This window comes from Anolis carolinensis, unplaced genomic scaffold, assembly GCF_035594765.1.
Source record: "Anolis carolinensis isolate JA03-04 unplaced genomic scaffold, rAnoCar3.1.pri scaffold_13, whole genome shotgun sequence".
Taxonomy (NCBI): domain Eukaryota; kingdom Metazoa; phylum Chordata; class Lepidosauria; order Squamata; family Dactyloidae; genus Anolis; species Anolis carolinensis.
The window spans coordinates 10,507,100-10,527,467 of record NW_026943824.1 but is presented as its reverse complement, the minus strand read 5'-3'; the positions used below and the strand labels follow the sequence as shown (position 1 = coordinate 10,527,467).

The 20,368-nt window shown below is 40.9% G+C and overlaps 1 protein-coding gene across 15 annotated transcripts in view; it reads right to left on the bottom strand.

Moving 5' to 3' along the window:
* Window positions 1-20,368, bottom strand: part of rbfox1 (RNA binding fox-1 homolog 1) — a 1,150,117-nt gene that overhangs the window by 53,760 nt on the left and 1,075,989 nt on the right. For 12 of the 15 annotated variants that reach the window (XR_010001199.1, XM_062964632.1, XM_062964630.1 and 9 more), the window contains one exon: window positions 12,929-13,009. The exons of the other annotated variants lie outside the window; for them this stretch is intronic. Coding sequence is in view for 11 of the 12 variants with exons in the window: in XM_062964632.1 (XP_062820702.1) it covers window positions 12,929-13,009 (81 nt within the window). In the remaining variant the exon portion in view is untranslated. The remainder of the gene's footprint in view (window positions 1-12,928; window positions 13,010-20,368) is intronic. 15 annotated transcript variants of the gene reach the window in all.

Sequence of the window (20,368 nt, the reverse complement as noted above, 5' to 3'; positions counted from 1 at the left end):
TGCGGGCCACATGACCTGGAGATGTCTATGGACAACGCCGGCTCTTCAGCTTAGATATGGAGATGAGTGCCAACCCCCAGAGTCGGTCACGACTGGACTTAACGTAGAGGAAACCTTTACCTTACTAAATTGAATCTATCAATAGGATTTTCTTGGCAAGATTCTCTGAGACTGGGGCCTCATCTACACTGTTATGTAATGCATTCATTCTATATAACTGAATTATATGGCAATATGGGTGAGGGCTGAGAGAGTGTGACTCACCCAAAGCCACTAATGGGTTTCCATGGTCAAGCAGGGGTTCGAACTTATCCAGAGTCATTGGGTTCATCTACACTAGAGAATGAATGCAGTTTGATACCACCCGAACTGCCAAATCTGAATACTATGAAATTCTGGGATTTGTAGTTTAGTGAGGCACCAACATGCTTGGGCAGAGAAGGCTAATAACCATAAACGGCAAAGAAATCATCAACGGAGCATCCCAGTCTGGAAACGGAGGGATAGATGATAAAAGAGCAGATGCAAAACCGGACAGGGGAGCCGATTCCCCATCAAAGCCTACAGTCCCTTTAACGACCAATTATTCTTTGAATCCCAGCTCTAATAAGAGCACCATATGCCAAGAGAGGAAGGTGCACCATCAAACTGGATGGATGAATCTTTCCTCTCTGCTGCTCTCTCCATGAACCTCTCCATGCAGCAAGCACCTTTCATACTTCCTCCGAGCCTCCCCAGGAAAAACAGCACTTAGATCTACCTGGGTCAGGTGTGAGAATGTGGACAACGCTACCTAAAAGACGGCAGTCATGTGACCTTTTGGTGAAATCCACCAAATAGATTAACAGCATAAAAACACACTGTGGAATGAATGTAGTTTCACCCCACTTGAACTGCCTTGGCTCAAAACTACCAAATGACACCTCCCAGGATCCCATAGCTTTGAGCCATGGCAATTCAAGTGGGGTCAAATTGCATTCAGTCCACAGTGTAGATGTATCCTTAGAAGCTGTTGATACGACTCATCTCAAAAACGCTCAAGATCTATTTGGAAACAGAAAAATATTTGCAGGACAGCATTGGTTGAACTGAAAACATCCAGCAACAAAGAAACAAATTCGGTATTTCCATCCCTAGATGCAAGAACTGAGCTTTATCCACATTCGCTGGGGTTGGGGCCAAAGGACTCTAAGAAAAGTGAATACAGTAGAGTCTCACTTATCCAAGCTAAATGGGCCGGCAGAAGCTTGGATAAGCAAATATATTGGATAATACGGAGGGATTAAGGAAAAACCTATTAAACATCAAATTAGGTTATGATTTTACAAATTAAGCACCAAAACGTCATGTTATACAACAAATTTGACAGAAAAAAGTAGTTCAATACGCAGTAATGTTATGCTGCAATTACTGTATTTACAAATTTAGCACCAAAATATCATGATATATTGAAAACATTGACTCCAATAATGGCTTGGATAATCCAGAAGCTTGGATAAGTGAGACTCTACTGTACTTGTAAATAATACAATTGATTTTTTTTCCTGGAATGGAGCCCCCGATGGTGTAATGAGTTCAACCCTTGTGCTGGCAGGACTGCTGACTTGAAGGTTGGGTTGCTGACCAGAAGGTTGCAAGTTCAAATCCAACCTGGGGAGAATGCAAATGAGCTCCCTCTGTCAGCTCCAGCTCCCCATGCAGGGACATGAGAGAAGCCTCCCACAAGGATGGTAAAAAAAAAAAAATCAAACATCCGGGCATCCCTTGGGCAACGTCCTTGCAGACGGCCAATTCTCTCACACCAGAAGTGACTTGCAGTCTCTCTTGATACAGAAAAATTTTTTTTGGACAGAATACATATCTAGGAATTTCCATGTTCTCCAGCATGATTATGGTGAACTTCTATAGCTAAAGGTAAAGGTCTCCCCTGACATTGTCTAGTCGTGTCTGACTCTGGAGTTTGGTGCTCATCTCCATTTCTAAGCCAAAGAGCCGGTGTTGTTTGTAGACACCTCCTCGGTCATGTGGCCAGTGTGATTGCATGGAGTGCCGTTACCTTCCCACAGAAGTGGTACCTATTGACCTACTCACATTTGCATGTTTTCAAACTGCTAGGTTGGCAGAAGCTGGGGCTAATAGTGGGAACTCACTTTGCTCCCCAGATTCGAACCACCAACTTTTCGGTCAGCAAGCTCAGCGGTCTAACCCACTGCGCCACTGCGGGCTCCATTCAATTTCTATAGGGCATTTGAATCATACTGGAGGACCTAGGTCCAGCGTCAAGTTGCTATGATCAATTTCCAGCCAGAGTTGACTATAGAACCTCATTGGAGGACCTTGAGATAAATTCCCTGAGATAGCATTTTAATCAAACCCCACAAAAGTCAAATCTGCAAAGGTAGACAGACAACTGTAGTTTGTTCAACTCCTGTATATTTTGAGATTGGCAAACATTTTTTACATTGTCTTGCAGGATCTTTTTGATTCATGGCAACGCTTCTTCGGGATTATCGCAGAAATTGTCTAAGTATTTACCATTGTGTTCAACTCCGCATTGGAAGCAAACCATGGTGTTTAGTGTATTTTGAACAAACAGTCTCTTACAGGCCATTCTTATTTGAAATTCATTGAAAAGGGTTTGGGGGGATAAAATGTGCTCTGTCTCACACACACACAAACGCACACAGACACACCATCTCTAATTAATGTACAAGTTTAATCACCACTCCCCACATGGAAGAGTAATTTTTCACTGTTCATTTGCTCGGTGTAATCTCTGAACTGACATAACAGCAAAGCAATAGCCTATAAATCTGTTCCCATTTGTTCCTTTAATATTCATATTGCATTGAACTACAGCTGCTTGTTGCTGCAGTCTATTACAACATGCAAAAGTGTCGATAAAATATTATGAAAGACAAGATATATTTGCTGTGTGCCTGTGTGTGCCATTTTTTCCCCTTTCCAAAGAGACGAGAAACGGCTCGCACACCGTCCCTTTGCTTGCCGCCGACCAGGCGATGATTAGTGATTAATTACTTCTGTGCAAATTGACAGGGCACAGGGAAATTGACACAGGTCTGATTAATTAACTCTCCCCCCTTTTTTAAAAGTGGGGAGATAGTTACTTAGAAAAATGCTCCAAACTAATTGAATGTTTGCATGAGTTTTTAAAAGGGGAGAATTGAAAACCATAGCTATCATTTAGACTTGAGGTTTTCAATTTGGAAAGCTCTTCAATGGGAAAGATCTGTTTGAAGGTACAAAGGCAGAGCATGGACGTTTAGGTATATTTACTAGAGATGTGCACGGATTTTTTTCCTTTGTTTGCTTCGTGTTATCAGTTCGTTTCGATCGTTCATCTACACAAAACGAATGACAACATTTTCATAGGAAACGAGAGGCGACACAAAAATGAAAGCCACACAGTCATCATGCTTGCTTTCCTTTTTCTTTCGTTTCAGCCTTGTAACAATAAGCAGATACTGACAGAGGGCTGATGTGTACCAATGGGTGTTAATAATAATAATATAAATAACAATAGTTACTCTGGGACCTTAAGCTGAGTCTGGGAGAGGAGTGCCTCCCCATGATATCCAATGTGTACCAATGGGTCTTAATAATAATATTAAGATTAATATTATTCTGGCACCCTAAGCTGAGTCTGAGAGAGGACTTCTTCTCCATGACAGCTGATGTGTGCCAAAGGGTATTAATAATAATATTAATATTAATAACAATAGTTACTCTGGGAACCTTAAGCTGAGTTTGAGAGAGGGCTGCTTCCCCTTGACAGCTGATGTGTGCCAATGGGTGTTAATATTAATGTTAATATTATTAACAATAGCTACTCTGGGACCCTAAGCTGAGTCTGAGAGAGGGCTGCTTCCCCTTGACAGCTGATGTGTGCCAATGGGTATTAATAATAATATTATTATTCATAACAATAGTTCTCTGGGGAAGACCCAAATATTTTAAGAGTTGGTGGGCTAAAAGGGGTCGAAATGCCCTCTGTGTGGGGCATTTTCACCCCTCTAGCCCAAAACCGAGCCTTGGGGGTGTGTGAGCTTCGGAAGCCCTCCTATTGCAGCCAATGGTCCGAACATTTTCATTTTTTTGTAAGCCAGATAAAAATTCTGTTCATATAGGTGGCTCGTTTTCATTAGAGGGAACAAATACAAAAATGAGACGAAATGAATGAAACTACACAAAACTAACAGCAATTCCATACAAAAGCACAACACTATTTACACTGTAAACGAATGCAGTTTGGCACCACTTTAGCTGCTATGGAATCACAGAGCAGCAGTTTTACAAGGTTGTGAGCCTTCTGTCCCAAAAAGTGATATGCCTCGTCACAAAACTATGTTCACCATAGCAGTGAGCCATGATGATTAATGTGGTCTCAACCTGAATTAATATTACAGTTCATATTATATTGAGACCACATATCCTTCCCTCTTTTCATGTATTTATTACTATGCTGTATTTTAACTGTGTTGTGCCCTGCATTGAACTGTAAAGAGAGGCAAATAATAGATAAAAATGTGTTGTTGTTGTTGTTGTTGTTGTTGTTATGGTTCAAGAATGGGTGCATCTCATCTCAAGTGTAAAGAGAAGCAGGCATGGGTACATCACTATGGAACTGGAAGATCTACTCTTGAGTTTACCACTATTCTCTTGAGTTGGACGAGAGCTAACTCTGTATGTAACTTCAGGTCACTTGTTGACTTATGTCTATTTCGTTTATGGTTTATTTCTGGCAATTGAATGTTTGTCTTACATGTTGGAAACCGCCCTGAGACCCTTCGGGGAGATAGGGCGGAATACCAATAAAATAATAATAATAATAATAATAATAATTATTATTATTATTATTATTATTATTGAGATCCCACATTATGACACATTATCCAATGATTCCAAAGTTCTCAATCACTGATGGTCCAAAACTCCAATAGATAACATTTGATAGACTGTAAAACCCATGACAATAATAACTAAACACATTTCTTTGTGTGTTCTTCCCTGATATGTTCATTATTTTGTGCTATTTTCCATGCGGCCATCACTGTAAAATTCAGGGCAGTGCAAATATGAAAGCCTGGCTGTGTATTAGATTGTGTATTGAACTGGAAAGTGTGAATTAGGTAAGTCTGAAGTGAGCCAACCTGTCCTCTGTCTGGACTCTTCATGATTATGGAAATGAAGCATACGTTCCAATATCTACAATAATCCAAGATATGAAAATAATATTTTTGGCAACAGAAGATGAGGAAGAAAAAAAACCCTCTTATTTTTAAAAATGCAGGAACAATGTATGTCATGTATCACAATGTCTACCTTGGTCCTCAAAGCTGAAACTTTTGGCTTTGAACGCATTTTTGGAGTGAACATAACAATGGAGAAAAATACATTGGATTCATCCATATCCTGACAAGCAACAGAACAAGGAAACCAGTTCGACCCATTCTGGCTTGGCATGAATGTTAGCTAATCGAGTGTGAAATCGCCAGCATTTCCTCGATATTTTTACATAACGAGAAATGGCAAAAAGAGGAGGACAGAAACTACAAGAAAGAAACTTTTGTTTCTTTGTTCCATGACAGAATAAATCTGAACCACAATAAAGAAAGGGCACCTCTTCTCTGCACAATTTTACCTCAACCATTTTCTTAATCACTTGTTAAAACAGAAAAATACATTCCTAGATTCCCCCATGGAGATAAGGCGGGTTATAAATAAGGTTTATTATTACTACTATGAGGGTTGAATGAAAAGTAATGCCTCCACCTTCGTAACTCCTTAACAGATGGCAGTCTTGGTCTGCGGCAGGTACTGGCTTGCTCAGTTGACTCTCCTCTACATTTCCATTTGGTGGGAAGCCTTAGCATTGAACGGTTGTGTTGTTAAAGTGCAAAGTATGGAACCCTGCGCAGACGAGGAAGCCTTAGCATTGAATGGTTGTGTTGTTAAAGTGAGAAGTATGGAACCCTGTACAGATGAGGAAGCCTTAGCATTGAACGGTTGTGATGTTAAAGTGCAAAGTATGGAACCCTGCGCAGACGGTTGGTCAATGTGACTTAAGTAACGTGCAGTCATTGAGTGAATATGAGTAATGGTGGTGGGGTGTGTGCTAAGAGGGTGAGCGAGTGTGAGTGGCAGTGGCGGATGTGTTGTGGCAATGGCAGCAAGTATGTGTGCAGTGCAGCAGGTGTGTGGCATAGCCAACGCATGCATGCGTGCACAGCTAACACACGCATGCCCGATGCACACCCGATGCATGCATGGAGCACACACACACACACACACACACACAATTAAAGTCCAACCTTTCAAGAAGCTTGAGGGACCATAAACCGGTCACACGGTTCAAGCACATCAATTGAATGGGGACTAGTAACTAATTGTGTCTTTGTTTGCATTACTTTTGATATCAGTAGAGGAATTTCTTCTACCTTTCCATGGATGACTATATTTGTTTTATCATTAAAATAAAAAAATATGTGTATGATATACAGTACAAATAGCATTCAACGAGCCTTGAAAGATAATGAAAATAAGACTTTTTGGTAAGAAGAGATCATTACACTGAATAGCTTTATATTCTTGTGCCTTGCCGTCAGACTTCAGAGCTCTACAATGCTTTAAGGATATTTTGCATCCCAAACTGAGAGGTAAAAGTGGGATATACTATGAGTGCTACTAATTGTATTCTCTCAAGCTGATGTACCTGACCGGGTCGTTGTGAGACAAAACTGGGTTGACGGGGAGGGAAGAGTGGCTGCTGTTATGACTGACATGAGATATACATGTAGTAAATCCATCAACAAGTATTCCCAGTTGAATATCTAAAGGGCTACAACATCAATCCATTTGACAAATATATTGTGCACAAAACTTATTTTTTTAAAAAAAAAAACCTCAAGTAATGCAGTGTAGACTGATTTATGATTTTCAGATTTCTATGCCTAGCAAGGTGATAAATAATGTGGAATGCCTCACACTCCCTTAGAATGATGGGATTTACAACGCTCTGAGACTATTTCCCCATCTACCTAAGAAGAGGTTGCACTTAGAATATTTTCTGTCAGTGGTACCGATTGGTTTCTGGGGATTCCCCCCGCCCTTCCTTTCTTTGAAGCAACGGGCTTGCCACCTTTCAAAACAATCTCATCTCCACTGGGTTGTTTTCAGCCTGCTTGTATGCTCAAGTCCCAAGGCAATGTAGTTTATTGTTTTAATATCTCTCTGACACAAGGCAAAGTATATCCCAAGGTGGCTACTTATCTGTCATATGTATTTTTGTGAAAGAAATATCATGACAACCAGGCTGTTTGGAAGCGTTCCAGGAGGCTGTTAGTTGGGCGGTAGCTGGATTTCATTTTCTAAAATGAAAAGTTCAGGCCAGAAAGGGGGAGAAAGAATGCAGAGGAAAGAAAAGGGTAGATCCCAAATAAAAGTCCACCATAGATACTATCTGGAGAAACCTGGAATAAATTAAAGCGGCATTGCGAGGTTGTTCAAAGCCATTCAGTTTTCAGTCTAAAGGGCACTGGAGCCTGTTACTTGGAGGAATGTCTTCCCAAAAATATATGCCCATCTGATGGAAGGATTCCCCTCTTGGATCATCTAAACAGGTAGTTCTCAACCTGTGGGTCCCCAGGTGTTTTGGCCTACAACTCCCAGACATCCCAGCCAGTTTACCAGTTCTTAAATCTCTGATAAATTCCCAAATCAAGCAGCAGTCTTACTTCAGACAACGAAACAGCAATAAATCCTTAGCAGAAGTTTCCCAAATGCAGACTCGAAACAGGCACAAGGGGAGCAAAGGCTTAAGCATTAGTCAATCTGTTACCAGCAGAAGCTGACTGCACCTGCTTCTGATTTATAGCCCTGAGTTCCCCCACAGCTGCTATGTTGGTTTCTGATTACTTTAGCATTTCTGACAGCTATTCTAGCTGAATGGCATCTCTGCTCTGTTTCCCTTCACCTTTCCTGAAATGTGGGTACTTACAAAATCTCCTCCTCAGATTCCAATCCCCCCCCCAATTCCTGAACACTTTCCTTCTCCTCTTCCTCTTCTGATAATGAAGAATCTCTAACATCAGATTAAATTCATTTTACAATGTAGACACACCCATAATGGCGTTTATTACCCAGAGTTTCGCTTGATGTTGGAACAACAAAGAAAAAACACAGTCTGTTAACAGGGAACATCAAGTGTATGTGGCCTGAATAGGTGGGTTGGAGTTGGGGGAAAGCTGAGTGAATATTGCTAATTAAAACAGCCGAAATAGAATCACATTTCAGGGGCACAATGGGCTGGAAACTTTCTTCCTATTAATTCAACTTGGTGTAATGACATATCAGAATGAACAGCTAGTGATCTGGAAATTCATTTAGCCCATTAGTTTAATTACAGGAACTGATGGAAGTTTTCTCAGACAATTATGAAAAGAACTAGAGCAGTATGGAATAGATTGAGATGCTTCTGGTTTTTCACCCCTTTTTGTTTGTATGTTTGTGCTGCATATAGATTATGACATAGGAAATTGAAGAAAGATCAAGACCTATTCCATTCATTATCAGAATCCTTACAATGAATGGGAGGGTTTGATCCATTCAACGATTCATTGATTAGACTCAATACACAGTTTGGGTCTAATCAATGTTATTCTGGTCTAGGGTACAGTCATACCGGCCACATGACCTTGTTCATATGTAAGGTGATTATTATTTATTTTTCATTCAGTTACTTACATGGCTGGTTGGGGACTCTTAGTTATATTAAACCATATTTGGTTGGATTGAAATTATATTGAAATATCAAAGGCTCCAGTTTTAGTTACATTCAAAACCTAATGTATGAATGTAGCGACATGGATCACAGAGACATTTTTCCATGATGCAAAAATGAATCCATATTCTGCTTTGGTCCACACAAACAGACAGAAAGGCAGACTTTCATGATCAGGGACCTCTACTATGTTCTTCCAGGTGCTAAAAGTGATTTAGAAAAAAATATATATTCATGGCGCAGACATCCCCTGTATTTTCCTAGAGCCCTGAAGTTATAGCAGTTTCCATAACAACGGTTAAAAATAGCAATCAATAGTGAGAACGCAATAAACAGCCAAAATGGAACAGTGCTCAAAAGAAAGCCAAGGGGAAAACATCAATGAAAAATTTAAAATTTTGAAAGCTGGAGCACATTAAAAAGGGGTCTTCATCTGGTTGGAAAAAAGAAGATAGAGTTGGCATCAGGGTATAAATCCTGATTAGATTCATCCTCAGGTGGCTTTTGAGAACAGTGGGAACCATTCCTGCTTATCATGAGACAATGAGATTTGTTATTTTCCTCTCATTGGAAAAAGAAAGAGAATTTCAACAGGAGGATTACTCCCAGAATTCTTAATTTGTCCATTGCATGAATAAGCTGGCACTGGATGAACTTGCTAGCATTTTGAGGACACAATGGGTCTAAGATCCATCCTATAGATGATGTGTACATTGATAATGACAGAACGATGTTATTGACATGATAGGTAACCGTGGACACATTTACACTGGACATTTAATGCAAACCAGCTCCATTGCAACTAAACTATGCACAAAGTTGATCTAAAGTAATGAAGGTAAAGCAGCCTTTGGCTATGTTAACCAACATTTACCCCAGAATTGGGAGAAATCTGTGCATTTGGGCCACAGTTGGTCTGAATCTGAAGCCACACAAACTTTATGTTCATCGGGTTCAGATGGCCAAGAACATGGGATGGCACTCACCATCTCTTCTTGTTCTCCTTATTGTGGTGGTTTCCATGCGTGATATGAGTCCTATTTGTCACTTGTCAACTGTGGTGATGTTGGCTGTCATGATGGGGGGATTGGGGAAAGGAGGCCGAGAGGAGGAGATGATTCTTCCACTACCCATTCCTTGTCACTCCGGCATCCTGACCAACATCACTGACAGTGACAAGCACTTGGCAGGAACCGCGTTATGCCTGGAGACTACTACAACAAGTAGAATGGGAGGGGATGATAAGGGTGACTGTCCTGTAGCGGCAAACTGGATTTTGCACCACTGGGCAGTGATATCTCTTTCCTGCCTCCGCATCAGGTCAGATCTGCCCTAGGATAATGGGTCAGCATAGATTTGCCTCATGTTAAAGAACTGTGGTTATATGCAATGGGACACCACATATCAGGGGCACACAATAAGGCACTGTGCAAGATGTTCCATGTAATGGAGCATTCAAAAAGTGGGACCGGTTTTCCAGTGAGGAATTATTATTATTATTATTATTATTATTATTATTATTATTATTATTATTATTATTGACACAACGACATTGTATGACACAGCAAACAAGATAGATATGCTGGATTTCATATCACAAAATCACAAGTCGAACACTTCCCAAGTGTCTAGGACTGTGTGATGTATTTTCGGATGATGCGTGCAGATCCCAGTAAGGTGGCCTTTTGCAGTTGGCAGATCGTAATTTTGTCAATGTCTATTGTCTCCAAATGCCGGCTGAGATCTTTTGGCACGGCACCCAGTGTGCCCATCACCACCGGGACCACCTGCACTGGTTTCTGCCAGAGTCTTTGAAGTTCAATCTTGAGGTCCTGATAGCGGCTGAGTTTTTCCTGTTGTTTTTCTTCAATGCGACTGTCACCTGGGATGGCAACATCAATGATCCAAACCTTGTTCTTTTCCACAACTGTGATGTCTGGTGTGTTGTGTTCCAGAACTTTGTCAGTCTGGATTCGGAAGTCCCACAGTATCTTTGCGTGTTCATTTTCCACAACCTTTGCAGGTTTGTGATCCCACCAGTTCTTAACTGCAGGGAGGTGATACTTGAGGCATAGGTTCCAATGAATCATTTGGGCCACATAGTTGTGCCTCTGTTTGTAGTCTGTCTGTGCAATTTTCTTACAGCAGCTGAGGATATGATCTATGGTTTCATCGGTTTCCTTGCACAGTCTGCACTTTGGGTCATCAGCTGATTTTTCGATCTTGGCCTTGATTGCATTTGTTCTGATGGCTTTCTCCTGGGCTGCAAGGATCAGGCCTTCTGTCTCCTTCTTCAGGGTCCCATTCATGAGCCAGAGCCAGGTCTTCTCTTTATCAGCTTTTCCTTCAATTTTGTCAAGGAACTTTCCATGCAGTGTTTTGTTGTGCCAGCTGTCAGCTCTAGTTTGTAGTGCGGTTTTCTTGTACTGGTTTTTTGTCTGCTGTGCTTTGAGGAGTTTCTGATTTTTGACTTCAATCAAAGCAGGTTCTTCACTTTGTTTTACATATTCTGCCAGGGCATGTTCTTCTTCTTTGACTGCTTGTTTTACTTGCAAGAGTCCTCTGCCCCCTGATCTTCTAGGCAGATACAGCCGGTCAACATCACTGCGAGGGTGCAGTGAATGATGAATGGTCATGAGTTTTCTTGTTTTTCTGTCCAAATTGTCCAGTTCCATCTGTGTCCAGTTTATAATGCCAGCAGTATATCTTATGACAGGTATGGCCCAGGTGTTTATGGCCTTGATGGTGTTGCCTCCATTGAGCTTGCTTTTGAGAGTTTTCACATGTTCATGCTTGATGTTGTCCAGCTGTAATATGCCCAGATATTTATAGGCCTCTGGCTGGTGACACCTTATTGTTTGGCAATTGGGCATATTGATGCCCTCACTTTCAATGATTTTTCCCTTCTTCAATGCCACTGTCGAACATTTGTCCAAACCAAACTCCATGTTGATATCAGTGCTAAAAATTCGGACAGTGTTGGTCAGAGATTTCAGTTTCCGTTTTCCCATATAGCTTCAGGTCATCCATGTACATCAAATGTGAAATTTTGTGAGAATTCTTAGATGTTTGGTAGCCGAGATTTGTTTTTTGTAAGATTGTTGACAGAGGGGTCATGGCGATAATGAAAAGCAGAGGGGACAATGAATCTCCCTGGAAAATTCCTCTCCTGATGTTGACAAGTCCATAGCTTTCATTTCCAACAAACAGTTCAGTTTTCCAACAAACAGTTCAGTTTATTATTATTATTATTATTATTATTATTATTATTATTATTATTATTATCATTATGTTTATTTATCTAGGAGCCCCAGTGGCGAAGTGCGTTAAAGCACTAAGCTGGAGACCGAAAGGTCCCAGGTTCAAACCCTGGGAGTGGCGTGAGCGGTCGCTGTTAGCTCCAGCTCCTGCCAACCTAACAGTTTGAAAACATGCAAATGTGAGTAGATCAATAGGTACCGCTCCGGCGGGAAGGTAACGATGCTCCATGCAGTCATGCTGGCCACATGTCTATGGACAACACCGGCTCTTTGGCTTAGAAATGGAGATGAGCACCAACCCCCAGAGTCAGACATGACTGGACTTAACGTCAAGGGGAAACCTTTACCTTTAGCTATGTTAATTTATTTATACCCCACTTTTTCTCCCCACAGGGAGCACCCATGTTTGTCCAAAATTGTCCTCCCAATTCCCTGTGGGTCTGTTGGTGGCCATTTCACCCTCCTCACCCTCCTCACCTTGGACTGTTCTTGAACATGGGCAACCGACCCCTGGAAAATAAGCTTCACAAAACAGAATGGCCTTGTGGTTTGCATGCATGATTAGGAGTCCAGGTTTGCAATCCTCCACTCAGCCACAGAAGCCTGAGTGACCTTAGGCAAGTCATACCTTCTCAGTCTCAGAGGAAGGCAATGGTACCCCTTGTTGGAATATATATGATCCCAAAAACCCTACGGTAGAGTCTCCGGGAGTCAGAGTTGCCTTGAAGGCACATGATAATAACAATACCTTAAGCATTTAAATAACATTCCTCTGTGTATCACATTAAGAGATTGATAATGTGATTGACATTCCTGAAGGCAAGAAAAATGTAAATAAATCACAAAGAGAGGTGTAACGCTGGCTTACTTGTGGACGTGTATACTAGCGAACTGGGGGCACTGTACACGGGAGATCCTTCTTGGTTTGCCTGGCACAGCAGCACCCTACCTATGAGAGAGAGAGACACAGAGAGAGACAGGGGAAGAGAGTAGGTTCTGAGATAGGATATAGATATATATTCAGGAGCAAAAATTTCCCCAATCCGATCAAGCCATGCAGTTATGGGAAATGCAGTGTTTTGAATATCACATGTGATAAAGTGGTTTGAGAGACGGACTATGTGATTCTGAAGACCAGGTTTTGATTCCCTGCTTGGCCATGGAAACCCAATGGGTGAGCTCAGGAAAGTTGCACACACTTGGCCCCAGAAAACCCTACGATAGGGTCTCCATAAGTTAGAAATGGCTTGAATGCACACAACAACAACCCAAAATTAATCATTTTTAGAAAGGCTCTGGTAGTGCATTTAAGTAAGATATCTGTATGTATACCCATGCTAAGACCAGATCTCCAAAATGAGTATCTGAACATTTCATATTTCAAAGTGATGAAGTAGAGAATAGTGTTGGCGGTAGAGTGGTGAATCTGTTCTGTATCCCAATCCAGACTTCAAAGGAGCCTTTGCGTAAGTTGTGAACCTATCCTGTGGATAGAGTTCACCACTTCGGGTGCCTCCTGATCTGGAGACCCCTGGCCACCACTGAACGCTTTGCATAAAGAATTCAGAAAAGCAATTGGATCAAAGCGAAGTGGTCAGATACAAATGATTGAATTCCAGAAAAATATCCCTCCCCTCCATGTCTGAGCCGTGACGTGGATATTCCAATGCACTTTTGAGTAAACAGTCCCACCAGATACTCAGCCTGCTTAGAGCTTACACCTCATTATCAGCTATTGCACTTTATCACTGTTCCTTACCCTTTATGGTTTTAGTGTTTACTGAGATTGCTATTTTTGATTGCCCTTATACCTCCTAGGACCCCTATTCAGAGTTCTACACAATTTTACCCTCTGAATGTTTCGTTGTTATTATTGTCCTGGTTTTAATCCTGTTGATGTGTTTTTATTGTTTTATGTAGTTATAATGTTTTTAATGGATTGTTTTTGGTTTTAACTTACGTTGTTGGGCTTGTGCCCATGTGAGCCGTCCCAAGTCCCTTCGGGGAGATGGAGGCGGGATGCAAAAATAAAGTAGTAGTAGTAGTAGTTGTTATTATTATTGTATGATACAGCAAACAAGATAGATATGCTGGATTTTGTATCACAAAATCACAAGTCGAACACTTCCCAAGTGTCTAGGACTGTGTGATGTATTTTCGGATGATGCGTGCAGATCCCAGTTGGGTGGCCTTTTGCAGCTGACAGATCGTAATTTTGTCAATATCTATTGTTTCCAAATGCCAGCTAAGATCTTTTGGCACAGCACCCAATATGCCAATCACCCCCGGGACCACTTGCACTGGTTTCTGCCAGAGTCTTTGAAGTTCAATCTTGAGGTCCTAAGTTTTTCCTGCTGTTTTTCATCAATGCGACTGTCACCTGGGATGGCGACATCAATGATCCAAACCCTCTTCTTCTTCTTCTTCTTCTTCTTCTTATTATTATTATTATTATTATTATTATTATTGTAAAAGTGATAGTTGCATAGTAAAACCAAGTCTCATATCAAACGGCAAATCAAGGTTTGCTTTTTGTAAACGTTTGGTTAGTAAAAATAAATTAAGAGTATTTTGGTTTCTGTTTTCTGCAGTTGTTGAAAGCAGTGGCAGTTGAGAGCACTTCTGTTATTCTCTAGCTCGTGATCAAGATCAAGTGGTGTTAAGGTCTTAAGTCTGAAGACCAAGAAATTCTCCCTTACATCCCAAGACCTTGAAACAAACGGCCTTTCCATTCCCTTTACAAACACATTGGAGTGGCCAAAGTCTTCTGAGTTACAATGCCAAGCTTCTGCTTGCTCCAGATTCCTTTTTTTTTGCCCATTTCTCTATAGATTGCATATACTTTTCTAGGGTGCCTTTAGCCAAAGAGATTAAGTTGCTTTCCAAAGACAGAGCACCCAATATGCCTCTGTCTTTGGAAAGCAACTTAATCTCTTTGGCTCAATATTGTTTAATATTACTTACGTTAATTATACATAGATGTTTGTTTCAAAACATTTTTTTAAAAGGGAAAGCCATAGCTATTGTTTTAAAAAACGCAATGTTAAAATATTACCACACAAATGGTAAAAATCCCAGTGAGATTAACAACTCTGATGGCAGTTAATGCATTTCTAAAACTTCTGAGAGGCTGTTACAGCCCATTATGGCTGAAATATTGGTGTATGAAAAATTAATAAAGCCAGAAGAAAATGGAATTCAGCATCTGTACCAGCTATTTACATAGAAAGAATCACCCAGAATTAATTATGCCCTATGTTACATTCTAATGAGTTTTTCATTAAAATGTACACTATTATGGAAACTAAACAAGGATTATTCAAAGAAAAATGCCAACAGCTGTTATTTTTTGAGAGATTAAAATTAGTTAATTGGTTATACATTTAAATCTCACACAGGGTTAATCGAATGCTATTTATCACGCTGTTCGTCTGTGTGTTTTGTAAAGGAAACAGTATATACATTACGACAGGGATGGATTTCTCTTCTCAGGATGGTAATATCGTCAGCATGGAACGCTTTCGATTCAGGCAATACCCTTTTATGTAGGATGTAGCAAATCCCTACATGTATGGGCAAATGCACATACAAGCCAGTGGCTGCATCAACACTGTAGAATGAATATGGGCTGACACTATTTACTACAGAGTCATAGAAGTTCTATGTGACAAAAGCTTTAGCTTTGACAAAGAGTGTGAGCCCCTCACCGAACTACAAATCCAATGATTGCATAGAGTTCAGTTGTGGCAATTAAAGTGATGTCAAAATGCATTAATTCTACAGTTTTGATACAACTAGTGCCTTCATTTCTCTTCCAGCTTGCTTTCTACAATGTTTGGTTCCTTGAACTCAATCCGTGGTGCAGTGATTTAATTTTAGACCCATCTTTAATTGACTTACATTATCAATACAATAAGATCCCCATAACTTCAGAACCGATATCCATGGTTTCACCTACCTTCAGCTCAGGGAGATATGTTCTCTTTAGGAATTTACTAGGTCTTCCAACATCAAAAAAACCAAAATCATGGCAACCAGACTGATTGATAACTGGCAAATAGAGGGAGAAAATGTGGAGGCAGTGACAGAATTTATATTTCTAGGCGTGAAGATCACTGCAGATGCAGACCTCATCCAGGAAATCAGAAGACGTCTACTTCTTGGGAGGAGAACAATGGCCAACCTTGACAAAATAGTGAAAAGCAGAGACAGCACACTGGCAACGAAGGTCCGCATAGTGAAAGCAATGGTATTCCCCATAGTAACCTATGGCTATGAGAGCTGGACCATGAGGAAAGCTGAGTGAAGGAAGATAGACGCTTTTGAACTCTGGTGCTGGAGGAAAATCCTGAGATTGCCTTGGACTGCAAGAAGATCCAACCAGTCCATCCTCCAGGAAATAATGCCCAGTGGCTGCTCACTGGAGGGAAGGATACTAGAGGCAAAGATGAAGTATTTTGGCCACATCATGAGGAGACAGGAAAGCTTGGAAAAGGTCGTGATGCTGGGGAAAATGGAAGGAAAAAGGAAGAGAGGCCAACCAAGGGCAAGATGGATGGACGGTATCCTTGAAATGACTGGCATGAACTTGAAGGAACTGGGGGCGGTGATGGCCGACAGGGAGCTCTGGCGCGGACTGGTCCATGAAGTCACAAAGAGTTGGAAACGATTATGTGATTGAAGAAGAAGAAAGAAGGTCTTCCAAGTGACTCTCTGACATACTTCTTCTGGAAGTTATGCTAGAGTTGCTTTGGGCAACTTAGCAAATACCTAGCATGACCATTATTAAAGGAACAATCCCAACAATGCCCCTTCCAAAACCCACCTTTTCATGGGCAAGAACGATAATATGTATTTTAAGGAAAATAAATATGTCCCCAGATACCATAGTAGCCTACTGCATCAACTGGATTTACTGATGTGTTGACTTCAACGGTTGACTTTAGTTTGGATGAATCAAGAGGATTTAGGACTAAAGAATGTTTTAAGAACTATGCAAGAATGTTGTGAGAACTACGAATGAATTTTGCAAGGTACCTCTGCTGATATTAGGCCTTTGCAAATTTCTTCCATGGTTGAATTGACACCCTGCTCTCCTCCCATTTCTTAAAACAACCTATGAAACATTAAGCATTTTTTCCCTTCCATATTTCATGTATTGAGGTACTTCAGCTATGCTTGTCCCTGTGGAACTCTTGAGAAATTGGTGTTAAGGTACTAATCTGCTGAAGGAATATGGGATGCTGCACAACTGTACAACAATGCTGTACATGCAATCTTACCAGCAAATCCTCTACAGACTCAAGAGCATCTCTCTGGGGGAATAGGAGAAACCAAGATCTGGGGAACTTGGAAAGGCCAAAGTTGACATGGACAACCTTACATTTCCTTCATAAGCATATTATTTTGTTTGGTTATGGGAGCACATATTTCTGTTAACCCATGTGCTGTTTCCTCAAATTGGTCCCCATTCGATCACAGTTGTATGGCCTTTAGGTTCATTGGAGAAGGGAACTGAGATATTTCTTCATTCCCTACAAGTCCTCCCAAAGGGTTCGGGTCATTTAATGTCTCTTCGGTTATGAATCAAGTGAAGACAGAGCTAGTCACCGTGTTTCAGAGATTCTGGCTTTGGTGACACCAGGTGGGCCGCAGACCAGAAGGAGGAGATCCACCTCTTCCTTCAGCTTGAGAGGGGAGCTTCCACATATACACAAAAGTATATGGTTTCAAAGGTGTTTTCTTGGCAAGGTTTCCTCAGAAGAGATTAGCAATTGCTTTTTTTCTAAGCCTAAGAGAATAGGACCTGCCCAAGGTGACCCAGTGGTGCCCAAGGTGACACTGGGATTAAATATCAAACATATACTAGATAGCCACCTGCAAATTGGCACTGAATATATCCTGTGCCCTTGCACCTCTTCCACTCTAGACTAGGGGTTCTCAAACTTTTTCAGTCACTGAGTCCTTTTTGAAGTAAATGTTTCTCATGGAAATGTATATATATTATAATGATATATCTTACAGGAATAGCACCCCCAGCAGATGGCCACCCGGCCTTTATAAAAATAACAACAACAACAACAACAACAACAACAACAACAACAACAACAACAACGCAAGTCCCAGGGGCCATCCAGTTCAATTCCTTTCTGTCATGCATTAAAAGCACAATGAAAGCAGTCCCTGAGTGGTGAGAGGGAAATAGGGTTTTGGAAGCAAGGAAGGCATGGGGAAAAGGATTTTGGGGGTGTGGGAGGTGAGGAAAAAAGGCTTTTGGTGGCAAGGGAGGTACGGGAACGGGGAGGAGCAGGAAACAGGAGGGAAAACTTAGAGGGGGAGGAGGAAACCATGGAGCCCCTTAGTGTGCTTCACAGAGCCCTAAGGGCTCCATGGAGCACACTTTGAGAATCCCTGCTCTAGACAATGAGCAACAGCCACCTGTCCTTTTGCACCCAGTGGTTACCATTACAATGAGCACGGGAAGGGGATAGTAAGTTCCATCCCATGTCCATGGACCTCCTGAGCCTGATGAATATAGGATGGCTCTGTAAACCGGTGTGGCCAACTCTGTGAATTGTCCCAACTATTTACATAGGCACATAGTTGCAGTTTGCTCTGGATTCTTGGGGAAATTCGGGCATACCCGGCAACTTTTCTTAATGCACGTTAAGAGGCCTTGAGTCATGTTGGCTCTCTCTGTTATGTAGCCAGTATGAGCATTTTTCTCATCAGCATGGCTCTCTCTGTTATGTAGCCTTGGGCTTAGGTGTCCACATAGATGTGTTCTCAGTAAAGAATTGTATCTCTGTCTTGGAAAGGTTCAAGCATAATTTACTCTTGAGTCCATTGCTTTATCCTTCAGGCAGTTCCTGATAAACACCGAACTTTGGAACTTTCCCAATTATCCAGTGTTTGATAGTGAATTTCACATACAGCTGCTTCAGAAGCCTTGTTGAGCTGGGAATACTGAAATTATTGTCACCTTTACTCTACCGTATATTCTTTGTCATTTTATGTATTTTTTTAAAATGCCGGCATTATGCAAATTCCTTTGTAGGGGAGTGGAAACTCAGCTATAACAAGGTTTTCCAAGTGGCCTTGACCGTTTGCTATTATGTTCAAGGTTTTAGAGTTGATTTACATTACACGGCTCTACTTTTGACTTTAATTGTCTGCTTGGAGTTGTCAAGACATAACTATATCTTAAATTTGCATTGCATTAGGGGATCTCCCCCTCCCTTCCGCTCCATCTATTGATCTTGTCTTACAGAGTAATTTAACTCCGTTCTAATTTTCTTCCACAAGCGGGGGGTGCGCTCCATCCAAGGAAGTGAGTTATGTGTATTCAAGAGGCACATCTTATGAATCTTGTTAAGGTTTACCGCCTTATAGCCTGCACTGATGGAATATTTAATCAAAGAAATGAGTTGGCAGATATGATGTACAACGCGGTTAAGCCTTGTGGTGTGTGTCTTCACCGGCAATTGAGAAATGGGTGAATTTGCCATCCATCAGTGCCATCCTGACAGCTTTGTATAACCTTCTCTTCTCGCTCCCTTTTAAAAAACTTATTTATCAAGATTAAAGATATTTTAAATCAACACTTTCTCCACAGATACATCATCTTTATTTCCAAAGTGGCCAAATTTTTCATCATTTACTTGCTCAAAAGAAAGCCCCTTCACCCTAACTATGAAGTAGTTTGAATTTTTCATGTAACATGTTTTTAGGAAACAGCAGCAACAATGCAGCAATCCAAAATATATGGAGTTGAATAGAAAACCACTGGGCCTTCTTTTTCTTTTCCTTGCATCTCACTCTGCTTTTGACTGCCTTGGTTGGCATCCAGCTACTGATATGTGCAGGTGTAAGCCAACTATTATTTATTTTATTTATTTATCTACTCTATTTATACCCCGCCTGCTCTCACCCCCAAGGGGACTCAGAGCAGTTTACAAGTTTAGCATCATTAGCATATCATTAGCATAGCATACAATATATTATATCATTAGCATAGCACAATACAGTAGAGTCTCACTTATCCAAGCTAAACGGGCCGGCAGAACCTTGGATAAGCTAAGAATCTTGGATAATAAGGAGGGATTAAGGAAAAGCCTATTAAACATCAAATTAGATTATGGTTTTACAAATTAAGCACCAAAACATCATGTTGTACAACAAATTTGACAGAAAAAGTAGTTCAATACGCAGCAATGTTATGTTGTAATTACTATATTTACGAATTTAGCACCAAAATATCACAATATATTGAAAACATTGACTACATAAATGCATTGGATAATCCAGA